At 35.5% G+C, this 20215-nt stretch overlaps 2 protein-coding genes across 4 annotated transcripts; one reads left to right on the forward strand and one right to left on the reverse strand.

Moving 5' to 3' along the window:
• The first annotated feature begins 382 nt into the window (after positions 1-382).
• LOC143460265 (prestin-like) lies at positions 383-9563 on the forward strand. Of its 3 annotated transcripts, none has more exons than XM_076957709.1 (16): positions 383-775; positions 2516-2637; positions 2773-2883; positions 3069-3215; positions 3467-3585; positions 3871-4041; positions 4468-4709; positions 4904-5054; positions 5190-5289; positions 5378-5565; positions 5806-6080; positions 6394-6469; positions 6665-6715; positions 6834-6882; positions 8384-8548; positions 8779-9563. In XM_076957709.1, the coding sequence occupies exons 1-16, from the start codon at positions 633-635 to the stop codon at positions 8970-8972; spliced, it is 2304 nt and encodes a 767-aa protein (XP_076813824.1). In that variant the 5' UTR covers positions 383-632; the 3' UTR covers positions 8973-9563. The 3 variants fall into 3 exon arrangements, with proteins under 3 accessions (XP_076813824.1, XP_076813823.1, XP_076813825.1); XM_076957708.1 differs by having other exon boundaries at positions 384-775; positions 6831-6882; XM_076957710.1 differs by lacking the exon at positions 383-775 and having other exon boundaries at positions 2717-2883; positions 6831-6882.
• Positions 9318-19468, reverse strand: LOC143460263 (contactin-2-like). Its single transcript, XM_076957705.1, has 21 exons — positions 19355-19468; positions 18359-18496; positions 17456-17593; positions 16623-16745; positions 16247-16477; positions 15774-15867; positions 15471-15646; positions 14908-15186; positions 14646-14802; positions 14438-14565; positions 13960-14141; positions 13730-13826; positions 13279-13581; positions 13108-13178; positions 12766-12942; positions 12283-12391; positions 12060-12169; positions 11806-11950; positions 11387-11547; positions 10956-11130; positions 9318-10181 (listed from the first exon to the last, which is right to left on the reverse strand). The coding sequence occupies exons 1-21, from the start codon at positions 19410-19412 to the stop codon at positions 10069-10071; spliced, it is 3165 nt and encodes a 1054-aa protein (XP_076813820.1). The 5' UTR covers positions 19413-19468; the 3' UTR covers positions 9318-10068.
• Between the last annotated feature and the right edge of the window lie 747 nt (positions 19469-20215).

The following is a 20215-nucleotide window of genomic DNA, read 5'->3' on the forward strand; positions in this document are numbered from 1 at the left end:
GCGACCAGCTGTTTCGCTTGCATCATTTAACTTTTTTAATCGATTTTGTGACTAGGAAACAGTTTTTCCGTAAACAAAATAGCCTAAATATCCTTAATGCCGGAAGAAAGGACTTTTAAGCAAAAGTTAATAAAAATATGGTGTTACGTCACTGGGCAATCGGGGCTGAGGTTGTAGGCCTACCAGCTGGTGCACCATATCACTGCAAATGCATTGTTTCAGTACCAAGTAGCCTAAAAATGAATTAACGTGTACGTCGTATCTGTACAATAATTTAATATGAATAAAATTAAACATAGTCGCTAGACTCGCTGTGCGTAGTGATGCCGAGAACACTGAATGAAGTTGCGTTTTTTAAGTATTGCCTACAAATTTACGTCTACAATACTCTACATATCATTTAACGTGATACGATATTGGATGGTACTGGTATACGCTAGGCTAAGTCAACACTGTTGGTGGCGGTACCTACAGACCTGTAATGACGTTTACACATTTCGTGTGTCTGCTTGTATCAGTTAGTTTAGACCGACAGATTTTGGCTGCATAGTGTGAGTTACATCATATATGATATACAAGTTCTATTCATCAGGTCTGAGGTACATGCAACGAGCATCAGCTGTAAGTTAATAATGGCTGATAATGTTCTCATTTCTCGACCGACTTATAGTAAGAAGATTTTTGGTGATACTTTTGACACAGTTGAACGGGACAAGCGTTTAACATATCGATTGCGTAGGTGGGGAAGGCAGCAGTTGCAATGTTCCAGAACTAGGTAGTTTATGAAATTATTGGTTGATTTGTTTTAAAACCGAAAATTTTATTATTAAAGATACTAGCTTTATGAAAATTTTTAATGTTTGTTTACGTATATTTTGTTTTCATATCGTTATTTAACTAGAAGATATTGCATAGTTTGAACTTGATTAAAAGAAAATAAAGGTATATAAATAGTATATAATATGTTGTTATAGTAGTTGGATAAAGTCAGGGTCTCCAAACTATGGCCCCAAAATCATTTCATTCAGCTCGTCGCTACCAGTTCAGTTTACCTTGAAGTACAACAGTTTTTGACAAAAACTCGTGTGTGCAAAAATGCAAATTTTGGCGTGATGGTGTGCACTAAAACCTGAATTCTTTGTTTAACCAGTTTTTCTTATTATAAATTGTGGTGAAGATTAAAAAGTTCAATGTGCACGCTGATGAACCTTGTGCATACAGGTTCCACACTTTCCACTATGGCCTCATACCTTTGTGGAGATGTTGTATATACATCATGTAATTTGGTAAAAAGCCTATTGAAGAAGAAACGTGATTAAAACACAAAGGCTCTCGCATGCCGTTTTTTCGTTTATTGATTGTTTCTGAGCATATTTTTTGTTTTATTATATAACAAGATTAACACCATACATTTTATTCCTTATTGTCAATGGAAAAAATAAATAATGAAATCTTATGCAATGTAATATCTCATGGCCAAAGTTTTATGCTTGAGTGTTTTGCTTTATACTCACTGTTTAGGTTCTTGTTGTCCATTTTTACACGTAGTCCGTTTTGAAAACCTGTACACAGGTTAATGGCGTGCCAAATTTTTACATGTGTTTGTGTGGTGTGAGAAAAACATAGATTGACTGAAAGCCTGTATGCCACTACGTTTAGTTTAAAGCCAACACCAATGAAGGCAAACCATCAGAGTTGATCCTTTTACTCTTTCAATCCTAATATTTTGCTTAATTTAGCAAATATCATATATATTAGTTATAATTCTGTGCTAAGTTTAATTAGTTGTAGTGTTTTATTATTGCAGAGATAGCTAGGTATGAGTGAATAACCTACCGATCTTTCTGCTAACCAATATCCGTTGAAAATTAGTTTCATATTTTTACTGTTAATAAATATGCAGAACTTGTAGTTGCAAACATAAAAACTCAAAAGTTAATAAAACATGATGCAACTACAGAAAGCACAAAAAGTTATAAAAATTATGCTGTCAATTATTATTCTAATCTGTGCCATATAACGCAACATCAACAAAAGTATAAATTTATTATATTAAAAAAATTTTGCTAGTTTGTTTTTCTGTTCATTCTATAATATATCATATATGTTTTAACATCAAATATTTTACTCCCTAAATTTGTTCTAAGTTTTGCATTATAGTATTTTAAAGGGTTTATTCATTGTTATGATGGTGCAATGACCACCCATTGTCATTCTTGCTATTCTGCAAGATGATGGTCGTCTTTTTTTCTTGCACATTGTACTTGGCTATATAACATGAAATGCTTTAAATTTTTTCTCCATACCTTTGCCTTAGCATACCAAAATTGAATAGACAGTTTATGCAACCTTTGCTTTGTCCTTCTTTCAGTTAGGTGGCTTGCTGTCAGGAAAGTTTTGAGACCCCTGGATTGTGTTTTTAGTTTGTTTAGGTTATAGATTTGGGTTGATTGAGATCGATATGTCTTAACTTTCCTCACACTTGCCGAAACAATGCTTTATTTTTTCTGTATAGGTTGTGGAATATCCTTACAAGTTTGTTTCCTGTGCTCTTTTGGTTACCAAAATATAAACGGAAGTATGTTGTTGGTGATCTTATTGCTGGATGGACAGTTGGAATCATCCGAATACCACAAGGTTGATTATTTGGGTTAAGTTTGCTTGTTTACATTGAAATAAAATAATGCAATTAAATTGACATTTAGGCTTGTATTAGATACACCCAAAAATGAATTATTGTTCCTGAAAGAAAATTAGATTGTTTTTGCCAAGGTATGGCTTATGCTCTTCTTGCTGGGGTTCAACCTGTGTATGGATTATACAGTTGTTTCTTTCCTGTTTTGCTTTGGTTTGTGTTTTCAACGTCTCGTCATACATCAGTGGGTATGAAATGATTTTATGCCAATTAACTGCAACCTAGTATAAATGAAATAAAATAGGTTAAATTTTATTATTATTATTTATACTGATTAACATGTAGATTGCAGAAATCACACTGAAAATAATTGAGCTTGTCACCTAGAATTATGTGGTTATAAATTAATCGCATATGCATTGTTTGTTGACAGGTACCATGGCTGTTGTTTGTTTGATGATTCAGAACCTAATTTCAGTTCATGTTCATGATCAAGAACTTAGTTTGAATGAGGGGAAACTTCTTATTAATGGACAAGAAGTTAACTTAACCACAGTTCCATCGCAATTTATTATAAAAAGTATAATAGCTTTCATGTTGCTTAATTAACATACATTTGCAATGCTAACTATGCGATGTTGGAGTATGAAGAAAACTTTTTGCAAAAAAGTTTATAAATTTTTTGAAATTATATCTCAGATTTAAAGGATGCATAAATTTATTTAATAAAAAAATTTCTTATCACAAAAGTGTTTGATATCCGTCAACTGTTGTGGGAATATTTGCTTTTAAATGTTTTGTCAAAAAAAAATTTCATTACTTTTTGTTTAGAGTCTGAAGAAGGCACAGTTTTGAACTCCACTTTCTACATGTCTTATTTAACGGACGAACAAGAAAAGAAAAAAATTGAAATCGCATGTTCTGCGACATTGTTAGTCGGCATTATACAAGTCAGTATATTTTGTTTACAAAGTTACGCTATATTTTATGCTGTTTCCATTAACAATGCTTTTGATATACTTTGGTCCAGTATGTTGGATATTTACCAGTATATACTATGCATATCAGTTACATGCATGAGATACGTTAAAAGTATAACGTATTGAGGGAAGTTTATTGCATATTATGATGTATATTTACTGTCGTATATATAATATTTATTCTTCTCTACAGAAAAAAGCTATGGTATAGATTGCAAACAGAGTCTTATTTGTTTTTATCAATGCATTTACTAGTTGCTAATGGCAATTCTTCGACTGGGCTTTTTAACTACTTTGCTTTCCGATCCTGTGATACAAGGCTTCACAACTGGTTCTGCATTTCACGTTATGAGCTCCCAAGTTAAATATTTGTTTGGTCTTAATAAATCTGTTGGAAAATACAGTGGACCCTTTGCAATCTTTAAGGTGAGTACTGTGTATATGTTTTGGTGCATCTATAATACAGTTATCATTTGCATATTGAACTGAATTTGCCTTCAGTGACCTTGCCACACTGACATTTCACCTAGTTTATCAGATCATGGGTGGGCTCAGGTAACCCGAGGTAACTATTATCTGTTTGCTTTGTCATGCTGACTAATGAGCTGTCTTCACAACTCAATCTTCTAATTATAAAGCAAGTATAATAAATTGCTAACATTTATCGGCATGTCCAACACCAACATCACATAGCAAATGTTTAACATGCATGCTTTTTGCAGTCTGTTCGAAAGACAGATAACCATTTTTGTAGTTATCATTTTGATAAAATGACTTTTTTAATTATATAGATGTACATTTTTTACATTAATTTTTATGTCACTGCACACCAATGTTTAATTGTTTTTTCAGACGTTTATTGACATTTTCAAAAATCTATCGCATGCCAATGTTCCAGATGTGATTATTTCTGTTATTTCTCTTCCCGCTTTACTTATTGTAAAATACCTCAATGAACGGTACAAAAAGAAGTTACGAAATATTCCCATTCCCATTGAGTTGATCTTGGTTGTGCTTGCCACTGTCATTTCTTACTTTTGCAATTTGGACGATCCTCCTTATAATGTTAATATTGTCAAGACCATTCCAACAGGGTGAGAACATTGATGTTTAATTTTTCTGCACATCTTCTATATGTTAAAAGTAAGAATTTAACGTGAATGTATGAAACTGAATTTTCTTAAGACATAAAGAAGAATTAAAACAGTAAATGTTATTCGAAGCAGTTTATGTCTTAATGGAAATGTAATTAAGTCAGCGATTACTCACTCTCTATAATTCTGTCCAGATTTCCTCACTTCTCATCCCCTTCTTATACTTATCTGTGGTCTTCAATGGTAACAGATTGTCTGATAATGGCATTTATCAGTGTTGCAATAACGTTGTCACTAACGAAGATTTATGCTGATAAACATGGGTATGAGATTGATGCCAATCAGGTACAAAAATTTCAAACTTTATACTGATGCGACTTGAAGTTTAATTTTAGGAATAAAACAGTAGTTAATGAGAAGTTTTGTTATCTAATATGTGTACGTTAGTTGAAATTAATAAGTTTTTTCACAATTTTTTAGGAGATACTGGCATTAGGAATAGCCAATATTCTTCCCGCATTTTTGAGTTCATTTGCAGTTGCTGGCTCCTTGTCACGTACTGCCATCCAAGAATCCACTGGTAAAATCAAATTAACTTAAAGTTCTAATATATGATAATTATTTCAGTGAAGACCAACTTGTGACTAACATTTAAACTTGACATGCAGGGGGTAAAACACAGCTTGTGAGTGTCCTTTCTTCCGTGTTGATGTTGATTGTCCTTATTTGGCTTGCACCACTTTTCCAACCTGTTCCCAAATCAGTGCTTGCTTGTATTATCATTGTTGCTCTTAAAAGCTTATTCATGCAGTTTGAAAAATTAAAGGATCTCTGGCTAGTGAGCAAGCTGGATTTTGTAAGTTTGCTGGGTTTTATCTCATTTTGTAAAGCAACATTTTTTATTGTGTGGTTTTTGCAATATTTATACTTACTTCTGGTTCACAAGTCTTCTTATTAGTTATTAGTTTTCTCTTGCGTGTTAAAAGCTCACTTATTCCATGAATTTCAATTAAATATAACGAACAAAACGTTCAAGGCTTTGTCTAATTTAAAAATGAAAATAAAAACCCATTGCAATAAGCAAAATTTTTTTTAGTGTATTTGGATTGTTACATGCACGGCAGTTGTTCTGCTTGGAGTCGACCTTGGCCTTGCCGTTGGTGTTGCCATGGCAATTGTGGCTTTAGTATTTCGAATTCAGCATCCAAAACATGCCATTTTAGGTCGAATTATGCACACTGACTTATACGCTGATCGAAAAAAGTACAAAGACGCATATGAAATACCTGGTATTAAGATATTTCATTATGCTGACTCACCGTCATTTACAAACAAGGATGCTTTCAGAAACTCGCTGTATCATGCCATAGGGTAAGTCAACAATGACAAGGGTGATCCAGAAAGACAGTTGATATACTTGAAATGTGGTCTTGCTATATTCCACCTTACAAGATCTGCTGACTAACTGCCTTTATTGTTCACATGTGGTACAAATAGTATAGCCATAGATATAAGTTCATTAGAGTTATTACTTATTAGTTACCACTCGTAAACAAAACGACATTTTGTCTAAACATAATTGTAGTGTTTCTATCAAACAGTCTGATAAGAAATATTTTATTTTTTATGATTTTTGCCTTTATGTATGTTACATGAAGAAAACAAATATATTTTCAAATTTCAGCTGTAATCCAAGTACAGTGCTGAGCAAGCTAGAGAAGCGAAGAGAAAAAGAACTTGCTAATTCAGAGATAAGCATGGTGAGAAGTTGTATGTACTAGAAACACGCTATACTAACATTTTGTTAGGTCGTCATACACCATCTCCAAAGCGTTCCATTTTATTGTCTACCAGTTTGTCTAACACTAAAGTATAGGCTAACTAACTCAATTGTCTATTTTGCTAACTGGTCATATCACTTAAGAGTTATGAATGTATTTGTCTTTCTTATACAGAGGTTAATTCAAAAGAAAAGTTTATCTACCAGCTCACCAGCAAGATCGATTGTAAGTTTTATGTTGTCAAATTTTGTCAATCCACATCCACAAAGGCTTCATAAATATTTCTGTATGCTGAGTGTATATACTAGCGTACCTGTATTTATTGCTTTATTCATTAAAGCAGGAAAAGGAAGGCAGTATGAGGAAGAGATCAAAGCTGGCACCAGATGCAGGTACAATTGCATTTTTGTTTTTTTGATTTCAAAAGATTAACCAGCTCTTGCTAACATGTCTTGTTGAGTCCTTAGTGCATTAAAATAGTTTAACTGCTGAGTTGAAGGTTGAAAAACTAAAATTCTGTTCAGAGAACCCTAAAATTCCATAAAATTAAGTAAAGCGTCCAAAGTTTTGTAGGTATGAAAACCTGTATGCAAGTTTGCATGTTTTCATGTGTTGTGTGATTAGTATATATGATGGTTTCTTACTCATAACTCCGTTTCTCAACTAGCAAGGCATGTCTCACCGGTAAACCATACAAAGGTTTTTAAGTTGATCATCACACTGTACTTATGAACAAATAAAGAGAGGTATGATGTCACTGTAAATTAAGTTTATGACCTTCATTTGCACGTGTCCCGCAAAAAATACCAAGTGTTTACTATGAGGCAGTGGTAGCAAGTTAGCTCACTGCCTTCTTATTTTTCTACTTAAGCATTATGATGTTCGCACCAACAATGCCACGCTAAAATGCGGAGCGGCAGTGTATGTGTCAGTAGTTTGCTACTGGCGTTTGCCGAAGCCGATTGCAACGGAATGAATACTAGATTGTGGATCACACACCATTACGCAAAACAATCGCTATTTGATTACAAGAACTCCATATTGTTAATTTGTTAACCGCCCTACAATGCCGCACTGCACCAGATTGCGCTTTTGGGAAATATACAATCATACTACTGTACGTATCGTGTCATTTGTATGGATGTGTCGAATCAAATACGAATCCACATATTGCGCACGAATATCGAACATTTTGTTATTCTCACGAATCCAACATTTTCGGGCTGATTCGGGCCGAATACTTTACTTTGCATTAAGTAGAGAAACAACAGTAAAACGTTCAAGTTTTTGATTGTATGATCAACCGTAATGACATTGCGAAAATTATTGGTAACTTGGTATAAGCGAAAACTGGTTGATATCTTTCAAACTATCATCAAAATAACAAGTTTTAACATTTTGCTCGTCGGGTATTCTCACGCATCCAAACCATTGTCAATTTGACACATCCCTATGTGTAGCCTATGTCGTGTGTGTTTTAGTCAGTTTGGGAACCAATTTTTTTAGGCTGCCACTATTTCGTGCGTTCGAAGCTATTTTTCAAAGTTGTTTGTTAACCGAACTTAAATGTTATAATATAGTGATATAAACCCAATCTAAATCTTCCTTCTAATCTAAATTTAACTCCAATAAAACCTTAAATAACTGAAATCAACTTTTTGCATAACCCTTCTAACCTAACCGCCAACCTTATACGATGTGCTTGACATGCATACGGTGAAATAGTCACTTCAATTTTTTAATAACCTTTCCTCTGGTTATGGGCTGTAAATGTTTCCAAACTACAATTGGAAAAAAGTAAAAAATTATTGGATTTATGAAACTGATACCTTACTTCAGGCTCGCACTTTATCGTCGCTTTCAGTTAAAGATTGTTATTTTGTAAATGCACAGAATCACTTTTGGATGACTCTTCTATGTCCATATTGGGATTTAATGTATTGATTTTGGATGCGACCATGTGGAGTTTCATTGATTCAACTGCATCCAGAGAAATTTTGCAGATCATTGACAAGTTTCTAGCCCTTGGTGTCACTGTTGTATTAGCCGGACCATCATGTGGGTAGTTTTCCGTTAGAAGTCTCTTATGTGATAAATAAGTTATTATTTACTTGTGGGCTATGTTTAGGCGTGTATGTTTGCCATAGTGTAACGTTTGTTGTTTCCTGTTCAAAGTGCCTTGAAGTCAATTCATAGGGTGACAGAAAACGGGGATTTCCACAGAGTTAATATTTTATGGTGGAGAAGTTTTTACGTCAGTGAGTAAAAAACCCATTTTGTATTCACAGCCAACGTTTTAAAGACGCTTGATGGTTGTGGACTCCCTTCTCGTGTTAGCCATGACCAAGTGTTTGTATCTGTCCACGACGCAGTAGTCTATGCTGAAAAAGTTCATCAAGAGACTGTAACAAGAAGCGAAAGCGTAGAAGAACCGTATTCAAACATGCCTGGTTATCCAGGGTTTGATTCCCTTGCTTTATGATCCATTTATGTGCCATTTCAAGGTGCTGGTTTACTGATGCCAAAAAAGTTGGAATGCTGCGACCAATTTCCTAATATATCTATCTAACTTTTGTTTAGTTGTTTACATTTGTGATCAATGCAGCTGCAGTTGTAGTGTTTTTCCTCTGTCCTTCTCTGTGAATGACACTCCTAAATGTAGTGTCTTAGTGTCATATGCAGATAATTGTATTGCTTCATTGCACTTTATTTATTAATTCAAAATTAATTGCGCACGCCAGAATTAATGCACCACTCGTTTGCTTTTAAGCAGGGTAAGTAAAGCGCTTGCTTTCGCCCGGTTATCTGTACTCATTGAGTGGTCAAATGGTACAACACAAATGTATTTCTTTACATACACAAAAAAGTTAGATGCTGCATAATGGAAATTAAGTAAAGTTTGCACATTTGATTGGAAAGCCACACTCAAGAAATACAAAATCACATGACGACATGTAAAAATAGCACTGTAATGATCAATCTATTTTTGAGCATTTATATAAGCTGCTGTGTAAGAGCATATAGTTAACTATGTGGTTCTTTTTATCAATAAATTATGTAACTGGTGCAAAAATTGAATGAGCCAAAAACGACTACTTTATTTAACTTTTTTAGCAGTTTGAATAAGTTTATAGGTATCCGTGGTAAGCTGTGTTGTGCGTAGCAATCTGAGGAAAAGTTCTTTGTTTTTGAAAGTTCAATTTACTTGCAGTTGTCAACTGAATGTCAGTCACGGCAAACACTTTTGACTTCCATGGTAGGCAGAATTTAGAAAAATGTAATAAAAAATAGTAGTAAGACCACAGGTCATGCGGTAGAACCGTGTTTAAAATTTTCAATAACCGGAGAAATGATCGCAACTTGGGATAAGTCGGCAAAAGTTTCCAAAATACTGTAGGCCTACATCTCTGCTAAAAGGTAGATGTCTTTTGGCCTAGCAGGTGGATCGTAAAAATTTACAACCTGCCAAGTACGATTTTTCCACTGACCTCGAGCTCAAAAACTATTGAAACAAACTTTGAAAAGAATTAAACGACTGTTACAGGTTGCTATGTGGTACAAATGCGCATACGACAGTCTTACAGAAGCACATTAACAACGCTCCATAATGACGCAATACTTATCACGTGTAAGAAACTTGTTTTCAGCGCAGAAGCGCTTCCGCCTCCGCCCTGTTGTTTCCCTGATGTACCTATGTTAAAAAAAAGAGATATTTCATTTTAGTATGATACTGGTGTGGTAAATGACAATAATAATAGTCAGTGGCCAATCTTTATATGAATGAATATTTCACTCAAAGAGTAAGCCATTTTAATTTCAGATGTTTACATTTCTCTTTGTATGAATGTGAATGTTATAATTCATTTCTGGATTCCCTTGTTGTTCCTAATTTTCTACTGTTTATGGGCATATGATTCAGTGTTGTAACCAAGTCATTTATTTCTGACTCGAGTCAAGTCAATTTAAGTTGTGACTCGAGCCAAACCAGGTCAATGCATTTAACCTAAAAATTTTCCTGACATCAAACTGTGCTTAGCACTAAATCGGTTACCACAACATCATGGCAGTCCAAAAATTAGTATGGTTGATTTTGTTTTCAGAGAAGTGTAATTTTTTGGAAAAATCGTTTGATTTTGTTACTTAAAGCTCTATATTCGTCACGACTGTAACAATGCAACTCGAGTCATTTTAGACTCTAACTCAAGTCACGTCAAGCAATTTAGGACGTGAAAATGTGACTCTAGTCGACTTGAAACAATGACTGGATTCATTACAACACTGATATCATTTTGAATTTTGTAATGCAATGTTACTATTTATCTAAGTTACAATTTGTACGATTGTTAGAAAAGGTATATAGGAATTTGGGATAAATCGAACGTCTTTACATAAGACGATAACTATGCAGTTGTTCTTATGCAATCGGAATATTCTTATTTTGTCCTTTACGTTTTACTTAACTCACTTTTCAATGTTGACACTGAAAAAGTGTGGGTTGGTTTGCCCATTCCACCTGCGTTGTAAGCTCTTATCCAGACCTCATACTCCCCATCTTCTGGCAAGTCAAACTCGATACTGGTTGTCTTGGTGTCTGCGTTTGCTGCGTTTTTGTTTGTCGCAAACCGGGGCCAGTATTCAGCCTACACGTAACCAGTAGAAAAATATTGGGAATGACACCATTTCCAATGCTTACTTTCACACACCTGACTTAAAACGTTTTTGTAAAGCTTGAACGCAGTAAAACACATTGCGCTAATTATGGGTTGCTCACAGACTGATTAATCACCAAGCAGGCAATGACCGTTGTAGTATATCACGATAACAGAGTGCTTTCAGTGAATTAAAGTATTACGAATTTTTAAAGGTAATTGTTGCGCTTCATCTTTATAAACTCACCACATAACCTTTTATGGGACCCTCAGGTATTTCTTGTTCAACTGCATCCCAACTTGATGTAATCGTTCGACCAACCAGTTGTAGTTTGACGTTGGTTGGGGCGTTGGAAGGAGGTTGTTTCTGAGTGTTGAAGTTGTAAACGGTAGACCACGGACCCATCCCTATTAACGAGATGATGAAAAATATAAGCTTTTATTTTTCGATTTTCCCAGGTTTACTTAAGTGTAAGTAAATCTAGCTGAGCCCGATAAAACCAAGAGCATGTCCATCCTCTCAATCTTTTATCCTATACGACGCTTTTGATTAAAAATCTTACTATCATCTTTATCCTTTCTTGCAGGATTTATGCTCTGAGATTTTTACTCGTTATGCAGGTTGCTCTTACAGTCTTTTCATTTGATTCTGACGTCTTTAATTACCTGCTGTGTTGAAACCTGCAGTTTTTACGCCGTATAAGTTGTTTGCATCAAGGTTGTTGATATAAATATACGGAGACCCGCCAATTGTTGTTAAGTTTCGCCAGTCGGATCCCGCATCGCATTTCTTCATGTTGCATATTTTAACCTGTAGTCGAATGTAATATTAATTTGAAAGGTAGCTTACAGCTTGCTATAGTGCCTATGCAGCTGCATAAGTAGTTTGCTTTTGATTTATTTCTGTCTCTTGCACCTACCTTGTAACCTCTTGTACGGCCGTTTTCATCAGGAACACCATTCCATGTTATATTTGCGTGACATGCTTCAACCTTTGATGTCCTTAACCCTGTTGGGGCCATTGCAGGAGCTGCAATTACAGTTATGTGAGGAAAGAAGTGAAACTATATAGCACATGAGACCGTTTAGCTTGAACACTGTAACGCCATATGTACCTCATATAGGCTATAGTTCAAAACTAACCTGCTTCAGCAGTGTGGACAATAGCTGTTTCGCTATCCGGACCTTCACCTGCGTCATTCTCGGCCAAAATCTTGGTTTCGTACGGCTGGTATATCTCGGTTTCATTCACCTATACGTTTATTTCTTTTCAATGTTATGAAACCATTTGCTTTTATTTATTTTTGTTAAGTAAAAGATCAAAACCGAAAGGGCCTTGCAGTGCTTTATACGTGAGCCCAAACCAAATATGAGGCATTTGTTTAAGATGGACTGGAAAACCATAAACCTTCTATATCTCTGGCAGTTTATGGATCAGTTTGTTTGAGTTAGTGACGTTACTATTTGTCACAATATTTTTAAACAATTTTTCTAGCCCGATTGTTTGCTTTACCGTCAAATGATTGAAATTCAAAATAAAATTTGAAATAATTCGACAAAATTATGGTGAAAATGTCTTGGCGGTTAAAATATCAGCTACACCGTATATTGATCAAAAAGGCACACCTGAAATGCTGTAGAGTGCGATGATCCGCCAGACACGACCTTTTCAACCCAAGCAGGGGCATCCGAGACTTCATTGTCAGGGTTTTCAAGGTCGATAGGAAGCGTTACCGCTTTCAACTTTCTAATCGCAACAATGTAATCGACATCTACATCTCCGAAATACTTGCGATGTAACGACTGCAAGATGTAATTTGCAGATATTAGGCTAGCATTATGTAGCCTACTTATTTAGTATAGACTAAATAACTTGTAGCTTATAAAAAGATAGTAGACCGATGTAAACAAACAATTCAAACAAACTGTGTAAGATAATTTATTGAATACAAATCGGTCAAAACATACCTCCCACTTAACGACTAAATTTCCTGGCGTACTGACACCTCCACGCAAGCCAGATGGTGCCTCACTTGGAGCTGCGGAAAACGTCATATTATTGTAGCAAAGAAAAATAGATAATGTGAGAAGATCGGCACACTTTCCAGACCTTTACAAAAAATTTTCTATATGATTTACCTCCTTTCAAGGTTGTTGCTACTTTGCTTGGTTCACTTGGCATTCCTTGGCCGTTCTCATTCCTGGCAGATATTCTGTATTGGTAGCCGTTGAATGGTCGTAAATCGATGACATCACACCCGGGTTTGATCACTACATCAGGTATTGTGCTCATCACACTCCAGAGGTCGTCGTACATGTCTTTTCCTTCCACGATGTATTGCGTGATCTCAGCTCCGTTGTTACTGGGTTCCATCCACGTCAGCATCTGAGAATGTGCAGATGATGATGTCACAGCAACATTTTGTGGAGGATCCGGTGGTGCTGGAAAATGAAAGCGAGATCGATCCTTTTTGTTTTTTTCTTACCCTCACAAATTTCAATATCAAAATCCACGTAACATAACGTTTAAATTAGGCCTAAAGCTATCTGCTAAAACGAGTTTATGAAAGCAAATGAATTAACTATTCACCGATAACCATAACATAGGCAGATCCGCAGTCTTCTCCTACTTCAGTAACAGCGCAGCACCTGTAAGTTCCTGTTTGATCGCTAGTAGCAGCAGCAATCTGTAGTGTCACCAAACAATCATAATTGTACAAGGTAAACCATATTGACATTATATACTTCAAACATTTCCCCAAAACAGGTCTAATTTTCGCAGTTGTAGAGTTTTATTGTAATGATTGACTATATACTAACCAACAAAGATCTTCCTGAAATATCATAGTGGTGCGTTTCACTATCTTGGAGACTTTCACCGTCCTTGGTCCATTTCCAGCTTAGAGACAACCTGGCATCATGCGTTGCTTTACAAACAAGTTCGTCCCCATCACCAGCATCTATTGTCTTATTCACTGGCCCTTGCGTAATTTCAACTGAATCTATTTCCAAAACACAATAAGGAAACAAAATTTCAAAACATTGATGGCAAAAACGGTGGAAATACGGTACTTGCGATGGGAATGTGCATTCAAAATGTTCTCTTTGAACTCTTTCATTTTGGAATTGCTCATGCTCTGAACATTTTGGGCGTTTACTTTAATATACAGCCTACGTATAAGTTACATCGCTAAGTGTTTGATTGCATCATTTTGTTAAAGACTGAAAATTATACGAAAAAAATTTATACAATAAAGAAGAAAGTGCAGAAATTTTTTCAACTGTATAAGTTTTTTACCAAAGATTTTTAGATATCCCGTATCGCTTATTTCGCCAAGTGTGTTAGATGCTTCACAGGTATAATCTCCCTCGTCTAAAAGGGAAATGTCATGGATTTGCAGGCTTCCAGTTTCAAGAATCGAATATCTTTGTAAACAAAAGAGAACAAATAATCAATTACAAGTGCCGTGCGATCGTTTACTTAAAATCTATGACAATTTTCATACTTTGTTCCTTCCACAATAACATCCACTGAATCTTTCACCCAAGTAAAGTTTGCTGGTGGAGCCGCTTTTACTTCACAAGTTATTGTAACATCGTTTCCTACAGCTCCTTTTGTAACATCAGGTACATCCCTTCCAGGGGCAAATTCTGGGCCGTATGCTGAATTTGTGATAAACAAAATTGGCGAAAAGAGGATTGGAATTTTGCTTACTCAATTAAACAGCCTTCAAACGCTTAGAATAAACAGTAGATACAGTTTCCTACCAAGCACGGTTAACTTTGCGCTCGAAAATGTGCTTCCATGTTTATTTGTAGCAACGCATTGATACATCCCTCCGTCGGCTTGCTTCACATCTTCAATTTGCATAGTGCTACCATTTTCATCTGAGGTAATGGTAAAACGGTTCGAACTTGTGATTTGAATCCCATCTTTATACCACTTTAAACTGGGAGGAGGCACGCCCGTGGCACTGCAAAACATGGTCAACATCGATGATAGATCCGCTTCCGAAGATTCGATTTCTTGCGTCCATTCCGGAGCAACTATAAAGAAACAGAAAGCACCTTACACATCAAAAAGTAAACACCATTTAAAGTAGTGCAAAGTTCTTCTTTTATAAAATGTTATTCTATTATAATTGATACATCCTATAACCTAACAAAAACATAGAGCGCAAATTGCGTTGTACGCGGTGTAGAACGGCTCAGTGTATCTTATACATTTGTAACGTATACCATTATATTGCGCACTGTAACCGGTAGCCTTAAAAACGGACTGACTATAAATCCACCAACTGTTAGAAGAAGGAATTATGCTTTGATCTTACATTCTAAAGTTAAAGATCCTGTAGAAGTTTCGGAGCCCAAACTGTTTGATGCCGTGCATATGTAATCACCCTCCATTTCTTCAGTTATGTCCTTTAGAAGGAGTTGTCCTGCCTCTGTAATCTTATGGTTGGCAGGCAAACCACCATTTCTGGACCAGGTTATATCTGGGACCGGCCTTTTAAAAACATGGTGACTCTTTCAAACATTATAAAACTAAGAAGAAAACATATTTAGTCTTCGGTTAATCAAAGTGAATTATTTACATAAAACACTGGTACAAGCTCCAACATAAGTTAACTTACAATCCTGATGCAAAGCATTCCATAAGGGCATTTCCTCCAAGCACAGCCAAGTTTTTTCCTGGTTGAACCAGAAAAACGGGTGGCAATTCTTGCGCTGCACGTTCAGGTAATATGATGAAAATTAAAATCGTTTCGAAACATAACTTAAACAACCTCTAGGAAATTTGAATAAGTTCGCGAATCAATCAGAAAAGAAAATTTACTGTATAGCCTATACTTATGATTTTATTATGCAACTTATAACTGATTGTTTGTCTTCCACAAAAACTGACGATGCGGTTACGTCAAAATATGTCTTTTTTCCGTAAAAGAACTTGTTGATTGATTTGCGAGCTGACTCAAATTTTCTCTTGATATTAGTTTACTTTTATATTGCCGACACCTTCGCATCCAGCAAGGTTCTAACTATGCTTAACTTATTACTTTGTTGTCCATATGAAATTATTTTCATTATCGCTTTATGGCAATCTTACTTGATTCGGACACAGTTAAGGTTGATCCGCCCGATTTCTTGTCAACCGGGACCCCGTTTAAATCCCAGCCGTTGGCCCGCACACCACAGCTTAGCACGTCTTGGTCGATTTGAGTAGGACTAGCCAAGTACAGTGTTCCTGTTTTCTGAGATACGTAATGTGTTTTGTTACCCGGTGGTTTTATCGCTTCCCATTTATTCTTTGCTTCCCAGTAGAAGTCAACGGTTCGCCCTTCAAAAAATACTTATTATTTAACAACGGAAAGCGTCACACTTCTGGGCTATAGTCAAACTAAAAATTCTGTCGAGCATTAAAAATGTTAATTGATGAAGGCAATATTTTACCAGAACTTACTAAGTAATGCAAACATAGTTACCGGTAAGGATATCACTTTCTTCATTACTAGGCGCGTAATCAGCTCCAGCACAAGGGATTGCGACGCCTTGTCCAGTTATTGTATCAATTGGATCCTTATCAGCAGGAGGAAAATCATTGACATCTGAACATAAGAAGAGGGGTGGCGGTGAAACAAAACCACGAGGCAATGAAGGCAGAAAATTAATGCCTGTTCGCACACCTGCCCTGGTAAGCCATGTACAAGGGAAGTAAAAGAAATAACAGAAAAAACATGTACAAACACCTCTATTTCATTCAGTTTAGGTCAAATTGTATTTATCAGTTTATAAACAGAATATGTCAAGTAAATTACGTGTTTCTACAATTAATTCCAACTCAGCAAATTTCGCAAGTGAGCAAATAATCCCGCCTATGGTAAACATACACTTTTCCTGCTGGACAAGTTACGAAATGGGCAAAGAAAGTGTTAAAATATTATGACTGCCAGCAAATGTCGCGCAAACGTAACCTTGTAGATGCCATGACAAAATGTAGATTTAATTATTAAGACTTATCTGAAAAATATTAAGGTTAAGCCTATTTACTACAGGCCTATTGGTTGTTATAAGCCAAAGTAAGCCACGCGAACGTTGTCCCGTAAATGTTTGACTTTGAAAAACAAGCGCTTTTAAACGACGATGGTTATCTCTATAGCCTAATTAGTTTGAAACTGATGATATATTTTACCAATTTACACACGCAAACGACTTGAAAATAATTTGCAAGTTTGAATTGTTAAAGTGAAAGTTTGCATTGTTAAAATTAAGCCGTTGGATCACTTTCAGGCGATTTTATTAAACTTTGTATACTGACATGCAAACGACAGGTTTCCGCCATTACTGATCACTTTCCCGTCTTCATTTGACAAAACACATTGGTAGACTCCAGCATCCGACGCTTCCGGCTTGGAGATGATCAGCGTACCACCATACTGTTGGAATCTTGAAGTGCCTAAACAAGCCATGCGTTTTTTTAATATTGTAATGTTGCGTGCTCATTTTTATAAGGAACTGTAAAGGTCAGCACTTTCCGTAAAGCTAAGAAATTTTCGTATTAGATCAAGTTAAGAATTTTTCTAATTTGTCACTACACAATGAGTTGTTTTGGTTTTAAATGCAACATGCATGAAATAAGAAACAGGATATAGTTTGGCACTCTCAAGGTTAAGTTTATATTTTTCGACACGAGCTTTGGCAAGCATAAGCTTGCTTCTTCAGGTTTACAGTGAGAATTTTTATTTTCATATTTTCATTTTCACTGTACACCTGAAGAAGCAAGCTTATGCTTGCGAAAGCTCGTGACGAAAAATGTAAAGTTAACCTTATGAGTACCAAACTATATCCTGTTTCTTATTTTACTTTAAAATTTGGTTAACATCAACAGATAACATCAACATGTTTTGTTAACAATGTTACAGTGAATTCTAATTCCGTGGTATAGTTCCGTATAGTTCACTGTGAACAAGGTTCCGCATGTCTTTAACAAAGTAAGAAAACTTTATTAGAACTACCTTTACTACAAGCTTTTCCCAAGACTAAAGAAACTAAAAGTGAAGATAGTGGAAGTTCCTGTCCAAAAGCGACTTATAATAAAATGTGTGTATTGAGTTGTTAAAAAATAAATTAGGGCAAACGACAACTTTTTTTGCGATAAAAGCTCGTTGGTGTATTGAAGTGCTTTTGTTTGTTCAAAAAGCTAGTTCGCATTCCAACTTACTTGAAGTAGCAATCACATCCATATTTTTCCTCCATGAAAAACTTGAGTCCGGTGCATTGGTGGCACAAGTAAAACTTACATCTGCAGTAGATTCTAACGGGACTAACTGATCTTTGGGTTCCGTTGTGAAAATCTCCGCTGCAATTAAACGGAAGATTGAATGTTTTGTCTACTATATAATCCCTGTGTTTGAAATACTTATGCTGTAGTAATGTAGTTGAAACAAACCCAACGTGAAAATATTTTAGTGGACTGTGAAATGAAAAGGTTGCTGTTATCGATATGACCCAAGAACCAAGATTTAATGATTACTTGAAAATTTGGTTTTCAGCTTATAATGGTTTGCTCAGAAAAATGGGAAGACTAAACTAAACCATCGCACACATGATTGTTTATTGTTCGTGTAAGCAAACTTTTATTGAATACAACTTTTTATTTGACCAGACCTTGCTCAATTGGCAAATTAATTTCATGGATTAAAAACAACTTTACTGAAACCTGCAGTATAGCTAATGTGTGTGATTGCATAAATTAACTTTAGCATACCGTACTATTGTAAAACAATACTTTATCGAGAATTTCGTGGGCGTTTCGTCATAGTGTAACTGTGACACTTATGTTTTGGTGTTGTTGCTGACTACTTAATTTAAACGTTTGTTAAATACCACGTTTTTCTTCGTACATGCGAGGGTGTAAAATACGTAGGAGTAATGTAAAAAATGATCACCAGAAACGCAAGGTTTTGTAAATAATCAGAAAGCCAAACCCATGTTGACAGTATTGAAGGTGCCCTTACGTCACTTTTAGTCCTTCATGGGTCGAATCTACATCGCAGACAACCACACTTCAATTCAAACTGCGATACCGGTATCCAGGCTTACGCGCAAATACGTGTTGCGTAGATCACTTTACACAAGCAGTTAAAAATTAACAAGACTCATTATCAACGGTTCTAGAAATGCGCGCGTAATATTTACGACTTGTAGGTAAGCTTACCAGACGATTGTGATGCAATAATGATAAGAAAAAGGACCAACCATCTGATAGACTTCATCGCGCAAATTTTGTCCGATAATTTATACACTATTTTACACAATTGTCATTTTCCTTTGAAATATATATCTTGTTAGTAACACTTCATGCATATAATGTATCATAAGTAGCATCATGTATGCCTGTTATGTAGCATACTAAAGTAGCAATAACAGGCCCCACACACATAGAAGTGTCTTGAAGTATTTCTTTGAACTATTAAGCATGTTTTGCATTCTCTACGTTACCTGAGTTGCTACATGGAAATAATTTAGATAAGCTTATACTGTGAAGCTGTTAATTCAACTTGGCTTAACTCAAAACTTTCGGATAACTCAAAGCGAAAGTCTTGCAAGTCTTTCCAGCTTCAATGTAGATCACACAGTCCATTGTTTAAGATAGACGGTCAGGCTAGGAAAATTGCTATGCAAGAAGGTGTTGACTTCAACTATTTCAAGTTTTGTTGGAGTTAAAATTAGAATCGAAGGTAGATTTAGGTTGCTATGTTGTAACATTTAAGTTAGATTAACAAAAAACTACGAAAAACAGCTTTGAAAGTTTTTTCTGGTAAAACAGTAGCAGCCAGTTAGTGTTTTTAGCCTCGAGATATCAAGTCTCCAATATATTTATTCGTATTAACTTATTCACTATGAGATAATTCGATGCTATGTTTCAAGCTGAAATGAGGATTTTCACGGTATATTACTATCACTTTTCAATCGTTCAAATACCGATAACGACCATAGCCAAAAAAATGCGAAATCGTTTAAAAGCTGTTTCTCAATAATTCAAATTTTGCTTCTGACTCCATTCTAAGAGATTTAC

Source organism: Clavelina lepadiformis, chromosome 5, assembly GCF_947623445.1.
Source record: "Clavelina lepadiformis chromosome 5, kaClaLepa1.1, whole genome shotgun sequence".
NCBI lineage: Eukaryota > Metazoa > Chordata > Ascidiacea > Aplousobranchia > Clavelinidae > Clavelina > Clavelina lepadiformis.

Excerpts from the sequence above, each read along its gene's own strand:
- LOC143460265 (XM_076957708.1), top strand. The coding sequence starts at position 633 with ATGGCTGATAATGTTCTCATTTCTCGACCGACTTATAGTAAGAAGATT. Across the intron at positions 4,710-4,903 it reads GTCAAGACCATTCCAACAGG|ATTTCCTCACTTCTCATCCC; the intron begins GTGAGAACATTG and ends AATTCTGTCCAG. Across the intron at positions 6,470-6,664 it reads CTAATTCAGAGATAAGCATG|AGGTTAATTCAAAAGAAAAG; the intron begins GTGAGAAGTTGT and ends TTTCTTATACAG.
- LOC143460263 (XM_076957705.1), bottom strand. The coding sequence starts at position 19,412 with ATGAAGTCTATCAGATGGTTGGTCCTTTTTCTTATCATTATTGCATCA. Across the intron at positions 14,803-14,907 it reads CGCAAAGTTAACCGTGCTTG|CATACGGCCCAGAATTTGCC; the intron begins GTAGGAAACTGT and ends TCACAAATTCAG. Across the intron at positions 13,582-13,729 it reads TGCCTATGTTATGGTTATCG|CACCACCGGATCCTCCACAA; the intron begins GTGAATAGTTAA and ends TTCATTTTCCAG.